Here is a 9,518-nt window from a genome sequence, read left to right on the forward strand (position 1 = left end):
GAAACCCTGTGTGAGATCCAGAGGAGCGTGGCGGCCTGATCCACCGCCCACCTCTTCCCGTCTTCGAGCGCGACTAATATAAGACGTATTTACGATTTCTACATTGGTGGCCTGTTCACCCAGAGCATCCGGAGCTCTGCACCGTGGAGCCTAGCAACCTCCACAAGACCGTCTGTGTTGTGTCTGTCTGTAACTGCAACTTAAGCAAGCTTTCCAGCCTACACCACTGCCATCTCGGTGTAAGTAAACAATCTTTTAAACTACCGATACGTGTCCGTGCCTAATTCCAGAGCGAAGGCCTTCCCTCTCCGCCCCCGCGTGCCCAGGCTGCTGGCCACAGCCCGCGTGCAGCGCGAAAAGGGCTCGGGGCGCTCCCGGCCCGCACATCTACGAGATGCTTTACTGCGTAGGTAAATACGCTACCTCAAATGCAGGTAGCAAATTGACCGCAGAGTAGTTACTGTGCGGTACGGCACGTGTAGATGGCCAAGACAATGTCCCCTTGCTCCAGCAGCATGGAGCTCCCGGCTACTATTCACAATTGCAGAGCTGGGAGCTCCTTGCTGCTGGGGCAGGGACATTGGCAGAGCCCAGGCTGGGACACTGGAGCCTGCCCCAGCAGCAGGCAGCTCCCAGGGGTAGGGAGCAATCTCCCAGCCCCACTCTTATCATGGAGCTGGGCCCAGGAGCTCCCTACACAGGGAGAGTTCCCTGCCCAGTCTGGAGCTGGCCGGGACCAGCTCCAGGTTGGGATAGCTCCTGGGCAATCAAGGCACAGGGCTTGGAAAGAGCTGAGGGGGAGGTGCAGGTCCCAGCCCCCACCCTGATCTGCTGGTGGGGCAGCTAGCAGTGAGCCCATGACTGGGTGGGGATTCCAGGCCCAGCCGTGGGACTCACTGCTAGCTGCCCCACCAGTGGGACAGCTCCCAGCTGCACCCCACTGAACGGGAAATTCCTGCCCAGCTGGAGATGTACTGCTAGCTACCCCACTGGCAGATCAGCAGAGGTCTTGGACCTGCCCCACTGCCACAGATCTTTCCCAGCCCCCTGCCCTCGATTGTGGAGCCAGGACTGGGAGCCCCCTGCTGCTGGGAAAAGGGGACGTTGCTCCCTGCCCCCAGGAGCTGCCTGCTGCTGGGGTGGGCTCCGATGGTGAAGCCCAGGGTGAGAATCTCCTAGCCCATGATCCCTGCCAGGCCCTGGACTAGCATCCAGGCTGCTGCAGGGGGGCAGAACAGGGTGGAAACAGCCCTCTCCAGGCTGATCCCATTGGGAGCAAATCTGCTTCCAAATGCCTGCACATGTAAACGCCTGTCCAGCATGGATTTACTCCACAGTAAATTACTGCAGAATAAACCCATCCAGCAGCATTTGCACGTGTAGCACACTCACTGATCAAGAAAAGTGGAGGCTTATGAGCCTTGCTTTAGCCATGATTAGGTTGAGCTGACAGGCAGACATGCAAGAGGGGATGCCAGAGACAGGTCTGGAATAAAGGGGTAGATGTGTCAGCTATCAGTACCAGAGCCAGTAGCTAAAATGTGTGTTTGTGGAATACTGCTCAGAGCTGAGAGACAGGAGATGAGAACTAAGTGTTGTGGACCTCTGGCAGAAAGTTGATGGTGGGAAGGAGGAAGATTCTCCAGCAGATATGCCAAAAGACCAAGGAAAAAAGGTAGGAGGTAATCTGGAGAGGGAAAAGTCATGGAAACCAAGGATGAATACAGTTTAGAAGAGCATAAGTTGACTGCTACAGGCAGCTGACAGATCAAACAGGATGAGGATGGAGTAGTCATTTTGCAATTAGCTATGGAAAGGTCATAACAGACCTGAGCAATTCAGTGGAGTGCAAGCAGCAGAAGCCAGATTGGAGAGGGGCTTGGATGAAACTGGAAGAAAGGATCTCCAGGCAGCAATTGTTGATGGCACACTCAATAAGATTGGAGAAAGAGAGGAAAATGGGTTAGAGACACAAGGGGTGGAGGATTTTTTTTGATATATATAAAATAGTTTGTGAGAGATTAGAAGGAGTATGGAAAAGGATGATAGGGGATGCAAGGGAAGGGGCTTAAGAGGAGCAAACTAGAAGCTCCTGGGAAGAGTTACCAGGTGGGGGAAGGGAAGCTCATGTCATCTTTTATCAATTTTCTCTTGGAAGAAATTGGTAAGATCGTGTTCAGAGAGAAATGTAGGTAGGAGGAGGAAAAGGCCTGAGAAACAAGTCAGTGGTGATGAAACGACAGCTTGATTGCAGGCATGAGGTTCAAATAAACTGGAAAAATGGAACTGCACGCCTAACTCCCTCATCCTTGTTTGAGAATACCCTGTAAATCTGCAAGGACACTTCCGTGGTTCTAAGTCGGCATCTGCATTGTAACATAAAACTGAAATGTTGCTTTCTATGCTTTTACTCTACCTCTCCAATGGTGTATCCTAATTGTCTAGCCCGAACAATCATTTCCATCTGGAAGACGTAGCCTTTAGAAACACATTTTTCCATTAGTTTCTCCAAGACCTCTTTTCTGTATAACCTGTAAATAATTAAAATTAAATTTAAACCTGTAGCCCAACTTTGATTTTTAGATATCAAGATTCTTTGCACAATTATTGTAATAAAAGCAACCTATCTATCTTAATATTGTTTAAGTATCATTACTAAAAAGTTTTAGGAACAGTGCCTTTGGTAATTCAATCAATCTTTCTTGTTCACTTACTTAGGTGAATTTAATAGTACTCATTAAATAGATATGTTATTATTACATCCTCTGGGCTACCAATTGAAATTTGCAATATAACTACAGCTATAAAAAGCCAACACAAACATACCTGAAACTTCCTGTTAAGTCTGATGCACCTGGTCTCAGCAAAATCTGAGTTATAAAGTTGGCACCACGACTGTCAAAGAAAACACGAATGTCAGAAAACAATCAAAATATACTGGTTAGAACAAGCAAAGTTTCACCAAAAGAATATAGCACTATCAAAAAAAAAAGGGAGGAATGGTATCATTTTATATGGAAACAATTATCTAGCTAATATTTTTGCTGAACTAGACTGGATGAATAAGTGCTGCATAGGAAGTAAAAAAAAATTACTTCATTGTGGAAAAAGAACAGGGGTTTAAAAAAGCCAAGTTTACATCCTTTTTCATCCTTTATAGGAGAATTACCATGTACAACTACAAATTATACCTGTCAGTTTCAGGTCTAAGAACAACTGCTCCAGTCTTGGAAAATACATCATATCAGCTGAAGCCATGAGAGCTGAAACATGCCTAGGCACTGCAAGGGAGTACTAGCAATGGCACTCCAAACTTGTGCCCCAGTACAAGACATACAAAGTGCTCAACACAGAGAGACGAAGTACTCAAGAAGATTCCGCCCCCAGGAACATCCACTTTGATCTCCCCACCTCTTTTTTAATGTCCATTCCATCTAGACCCATGGGCTGGATCAGGCCCACGGCAGATTCCATTTCCCAGCACTCAGCTCCCAGCACTGATCTTCATGGAGACCCTGGGAGCATGAGGGCCTGAGCGCAGGGTCATGACAGTGTGGGGCTGTCATGCTTGCATTCTCCTGGGTGCCCATAGAGACTGGCTGGGAGCCAGGGCTGCTGGGAAATGGAGTTCAACTGCCAGCCAGATCTACCATTTTGCTCACCCCTGATCTAGACTGACAAAGCAATAAGTAATTATTCCATAAAAAAGTTAAACATAATAGCTGTAGGATCTGCCTTCTTTTTAGAATGACACCAGTTCTAAGGACCAACCAGTTCACTCAACCTATGTCTGTTCTTTAAAAACCATGCATTACAAGACCAAGATTTTATATGGGAGAGAGAAAAAATCTGCCCTTGCTGATAGGCCCCTAATTGCTGCAAGCCTGCTACAGACTTGAGAGGCCAATCTCCATTTTCTTAAGTGACTTTGACAGCACTTTTCTTTTCTGTAGGATAAAATCATTTCCAACTGTCCATTGCAATCTTTTTCTAGCAAGATTTAAAGTTTATTTAGATTGGTTAATACGAAGGTTTGTGCTACATAAGTCCTAATTCCTGACAGATAACACAACCAAAACGAGGTTTACTACAAGTAGTTTGCAGTTGGTGAAAAAAGCTAGCACAACTTTTGTGTATGGCTGAATGTCCCTATTTAATTGGGAAGAAATGCAGTGGCAGAAGCTAATACTGCGAGGCCAAACTGCTGTGATACAGATGTATACAAAATGCTGGTTCAACTCTGCCCTGAATGGTCCAGTTCCTCAAAGCAGTCTCATTGTTATTGATGTTGCCTTAGCCAAAGAATATCAAACCATGCAAAGTTTCTACTCTACTAAATATAATTTTGTGATGGGAACTTCATTCACTAGACTCAGCCTAGGGGGCTCACTTCAGTTTGTACAGAAGGCAACTGGGACCCCTGAGAAGTCTCAGAGATAAAAGGCTCAACAGTTGTTGGTTTGAGAAATCTTTTCTTTGCAATTCTAAAAAAGTTTTTAGCAGTGATTTCATCTGCAAATGCATGAGTAAGAATACCAACCTGATTATTTTTCTTTTCAAATCCCAGCCATACACTCCTCCATTTCCTCTATACCGTGTTCCAGATACAATGTCAAAATTACCTTCTTTTTGCTTTCTATATGAAAGAATGGATTTCAAAACAGGAAGATTTATTGTATGAAGCCAACAAATTGTTTTCAAACCCTCAAACAAATAGACGATTTGACGTGAAGGTAATAATTAGGCACCTGATTAGCACTATATTTTTAAATACTTTCACCGTTCTCTTTACATTCTTCTAAAAAGCAGAAGTATTGCAAAGCATCGAAGGATTTTTTTTGCCATCTGTGCAAGAGAATTTCAAAGCCTGCTTCATGAATAATTTATATAGCCCTACTTATTTTTGATGGCAAAAAAAAAGATTTATGTCCAATGAAAAATGAAGATTTTGAAAAGATACATATTAAAATCCTTTCATTACATAAGTGGGCAGCAACAAGATTAAGAGTCACTGGCACCTCAGGGCGGGCTGCACTGCCCCGCTGTCCACCCTGCGGTGCGCGCACAGTCTCTGCCAGCACAGAGCTGATGCCAGAGCTGTCGCGCCTGGTGCAGCTGTTTGCAGCCTGCCCGCTGCTTCCTGCAGCTGCCCAGAGCCCGGACTGGCTACAAACACCTGCGCCGGGCTCAACACCTCCGTGCCGGGAGCGGGGGAGAGACTGGGGCTGCGCTGCCTCTCCCCCACCGTCCACTCCGAGGCGCGCCTGCACATGCGGGTGCAGAGCTGATGGCGGAGCCCAGTACAGCTGTTTGGAGCCTCCCCGCTGCAGCCGGCCCCGGCTCTGGGGACCTGCTGCCAGCCGGGATCCTGGGCTGCTCACAGCAGGCAGCTGGGACGCTGCAAGCCCTGCTGGGAGTAGCCTGGGCTCCAGCAGCTACCCAGAGCCAGGGTAGCTGCTGGCAGCCACAGAGCCCGAGCTGTAGGGCAGGGGCTTTGGGTGGGGGGCAAGGGGCACATTTTCTTTTTCCTGCCATGTGGGCACTTGGGCACCTTCTGAGGTAGGCATTGTACTGTTTTTCGGCACTCCGGCCAAAAAAACATTGCCTACCCCTGCATTAATACATCTTCATGACTGGTACCTTAAAAACAGTTAGTCCTTATTAGATCTATTTGAACCTTTGTCCTGTTTCTTATAGCACTTGGTGCAAAGTCCTGGAAGAGCTTTTCTACTACGCTGAATTAGTCGTATAGTAATGCCAGGCATTCAGATGTTAATATCGCAACCCAAATACTTTAAATGTTATACCCAAATATTAAAATTGACACTTACCTGATGAACTCCGGAATAAATTTTGGCTGAGATACAAGTCAGGCAGATGAGGAAAGAAAAGGGAAGGTGGGGGGGGGAAGAAAAGCTAAAGTCAGTATAAGTTAACTTAAAAAAAATTCTAATTATAGAACACAGATGATAAACTTACATGATGCGAGAGGTCAGCATCCATAATAATAATAAAATTCCCCGTGGCATGCTGCATTCCATGAATATAAGCAGTGCCTGATGAAAACAGGAGAGGGATCATTTCTGTCACAACCATAGCATTCACAGTCTCAAACCAGATCTACTCTCTCTCTCTAAACTTCCTAAATTGTTCCAGAGAGGGGATTATGTAAAGACTCCCATGGTTTTTCTTTCATTCATTAATCACCTCTCAAAATAAAGATGATTTTTCTTCTCTTTATAATTTTCAACACTAGATTTTATGCATATAAAACTTGGTAAGACCAACTCTATTGCAGCAGGAATAACCTGCACTATGCGACTCAGTAAGTGGGTAGCCATCCCAAGTAACATTTTCCAAAGTGCCTAAGGCATGTAGGAGCCTAAGAACTCGCATATATTTACCTACTGTTGCTAGCAGAATTTCTAGTGGCATCCAGTAGCCACCACTACCAACCCATGTTACCATGAGCACATCCACTACAGTAGCTGTGTTTCCAAAGTGTACCTTGTACAAAATGTACCTTGGGAAGGCACCAGCTTCTCAAGGGACAGCTAAAACTGGAAGAAGGGATGGAAGCATTTATATATGCCACCTGCAAATCATCAGATGGCAGCAGAAGCCTTTCTCCATTTAACAGAGATGGTATAACTCTGCTGACAGAGAAGTGGCTTTGTCCCCACAGATGATCTTTCAGCATGGCTGCATTCAAAGCTCTGCTGGCCAGACTTCTTGTGATATAGACTATGCTTCTGCACTTAAAAACAGGACCTGGAAAGAACTTTGAAAAATGTTACCTTCCAACCTTAAGATGTATTATTACAGAAGAATGTCAGTTAGCCAGAACAATTAATATTTTCATCATTCTGGATAATCAAGTTTTCCAGATAAATAAACATGGTAGCATGAAGTGCTGAGAACTGTAATTCCTGTACTTGCTTAAAAAAATCTCAAAGCACTAATAAATAAAAAATGCAGTTGCCTCACCAACAAGCAAAACCCAACTGTGGGTTTGTTATTGCAAAACCTTCCAGTTAATTGATTTTCTGGATAATCAACCCCTGGATAATTGACAACTTCTGGTAGCAATAGCTACCATTTTGCATTGTTCTATTGGTCATTGTGAATAAAAATCTCTCTTCCAATGCCCAATCTAAAAATCTTTTCTTCCTTATTTTCAGTTTTGTTATGTTTTAACCATCTCACATGTATTGGTTAATATTGGTTAATTCTGCATTAGAAAGTAAACAAACAAAAAAAAAAGTTATCAAAAATGTTTTCCTCATGAAAACTGCTTTCTGATTTCAGTTATCCTATTTTAAATCCATGGGGTGTCCAATGAAGCTACAGCGAGATCAAAATTTACCACACACTCTTCTCTATGCCAAAATTCATTTTGTTGATGTCTTGTGAACTTTTCTAAAATGTAGATGTCATTTAAACAAAGAAACAAACATCTTGCCCACATCAAGCATTTACACAGGGAATTTAAATCCTAGTTAATGAATAGCTTGCCTCATCTCTTTCCCACAACATTTGAAAAATTACAAGCCAGGAATGCTGTGTGTATAATTAGCAAATAAACGTATTGCAGGATAGACATGGTGCATTAAAACCTTGAACCAAGCCAAATTTTACAAATATAGGACTTTGCTCTTTGAAGTTTGGAAGAGAGGATCAAATCCAAGATCAAGATAAAAATTAGGCAGAAAATAAAAGTGCCTAAATTTCTGTGGAGCCTCATATCTAAATAGAGTCATATATAAAATGCAAATATAGATAAAGAGTATTCAGTATCAGACTTAGAACTTTTACCCTCCTGTGTGTACTGAAACATGCTGTAGTTAACCTTTTCCCGTGGGTCTAGTGGATAACTGCATACAATTCAGTGAAGAGACAAGAAATGCTTCATCAGCACATGGGAGTGGGAAAAGTCAAAGCATTCAGCAAGAAGGGAAAACATTGATTTCCAATAAGTCACAAGCAGTATGTTACATTCTACCACTTTTCCCATTTCATGCATAGGGAAGGGGAAGAAATTTGTCAAAGGAGACATAGATTTTTAACAGACTAAAGTGCATAAGACTGTGTTTTGTGAATTTTGTTTTACTCAAGGTATAAATAATTATCAAACGCGTTAGGCTTATTTTAAGCAATGTAATGAAAGGTAGATAAGGTCTGCCTAGTCTGGAGACGTAGTAATGAGTTAACAGTAAAACTACAGAAAGTCTAAGCCTGCATCGTCTATGTCTAATGGAACATTCGATTTCAGCACATAATGCTGTCCACAACATTTTGGGTGCCTCCTGGCATGTGATAAACAACTTTTACAACAAGTTTCAGTGCCTTCACCTCAAGCAAGTTAATAGGAAAAGGCAGTACACAGCACTTTCCAGGACTGGACCCTAACAAGAGATATGCTATTTGAGTTCCACTAGAATCCTACTCAATTACAGATTAACTGTTCCCAGTGTCTACAAACACATAAGAGGAACCAGTCTTGCTCTGCAGGCCCTGATTCTGTAACTTCCTGTGTGCGGGCAGTCTGTTAAATTTGCAAGAACCCTACTGAGTCACTGGGGCTCACAGTTATGCCTTTGTCACAAGAACATACATAATGCTAACAGGAAAGCATAGTTACGTAGACTGGCCATGACCACAGCTTGACGGTTTGAGGTTATGGGGAACCGGCTGTAAGTTCACTGTGATTTTACATGTGTGGTTAAGTCCCTTGAAATTTGTTTACTTATTATAACACGATGAAAAAAGCATCATTGGTTAAGGGTTTCACTATGATTCTTACATAATTTGCAAAAAAAAAAAAAAAAAAAAAGTTTATTCTAAACCAATAGTAGCTTAATGAGTACTTACCCAATCCCAACTTTTTAGCTCTGGGTCTTAGAAGCTGTAAGATATATTAAGAAATATTTGGTTAATATGTTAATAAAGTTATCTACTGTAATGACTACAGTTTCTCTCGCTTTCAGTACAGTCTCAATATTCCGTAGCTCAGTGTAGAAGTAATCAAAGACCCTTCTTTTCTTTTAAAATCCTATGTAACGCAGAAAATCAAGTAATCTAAGTAAATACAGCTCAACAGAAACATTTACATTAACTAGGCATATACAGTATAACCTCATAAAAAAAAACCAAACAGAATTCTCAGAAATCTGGCACTTTTAAAAAATACACAAATCAGGGAGTAGTGGTAGCTGATCCTGGAGCAGCGGAGAGGGAAGCTTGCACACGGCGGTTGCCACCGCCATCCACCACCCTGTGTCGCTGCTCCATGTGCGGCCGCTGCTCTAGAACTGGCCACTGCCACTCGCCCTCCCCCCCGCCTCAACTGGCCACCACTCCGGTTTCAAAAATCCGGACTTTTCAAATTTCCAGCAGGTGCTTGGTCCTGAACATGCTGGATTTAGGAGGTTATACTATATAACTAAACTAGGGTTACTGTATTTCCAGTTTCAAAAAAGAGGACACCTGTCCAGGGGTGGGTAATATGATTGGGGGGT

The 9,518-nt window shown here is 43.4% G+C and overlaps 1 protein-coding gene across 1 annotated transcript in view; it reads right to left on the reverse strand.

Annotated features, from left to right (window-relative positions):
- DPM1 (dolichyl-phosphate mannosyltransferase subunit 1, catalytic) overlaps positions 1 to 9,518 on the reverse strand; it is a 21,519-nt gene that overhangs the window by 8,009 nt on the left and 3,992 nt on the right. The window contains exons 3-8 of the mRNA XM_014517189.2: positions 8,872 to 8,905; positions 5,980 to 6,056; positions 5,832 to 5,857; positions 4,541 to 4,636; positions 2,827 to 2,895; positions 2,417 to 2,531 (exon numbers count right to left, since the gene is read on the reverse strand). Coding sequence (XP_014372675.1) covers positions 2,417 to 2,531; positions 2,827 to 2,895; positions 4,541 to 4,636; positions 5,832 to 5,857; positions 5,980 to 6,056; positions 8,872 to 8,905 — 417 coding nt within the window. The remainder of the gene's footprint in view (positions 1 to 2,416; positions 2,532 to 2,826; positions 2,896 to 4,540; positions 4,637 to 5,831; positions 5,858 to 5,979; positions 6,057 to 8,871; positions 8,906 to 9,518) is intronic.

The sequence above is a fragment of the Alligator sinensis genome, unplaced genomic scaffold (genome assembly GCF_000455745.1).
Source record: "Alligator sinensis unplaced genomic scaffold, ASM45574v1 scaffold115_1, whole genome shotgun sequence".
Classification (NCBI taxonomy): Eukaryota; Metazoa; Chordata; order Crocodylia; family Alligatoridae; genus Alligator; species Alligator sinensis.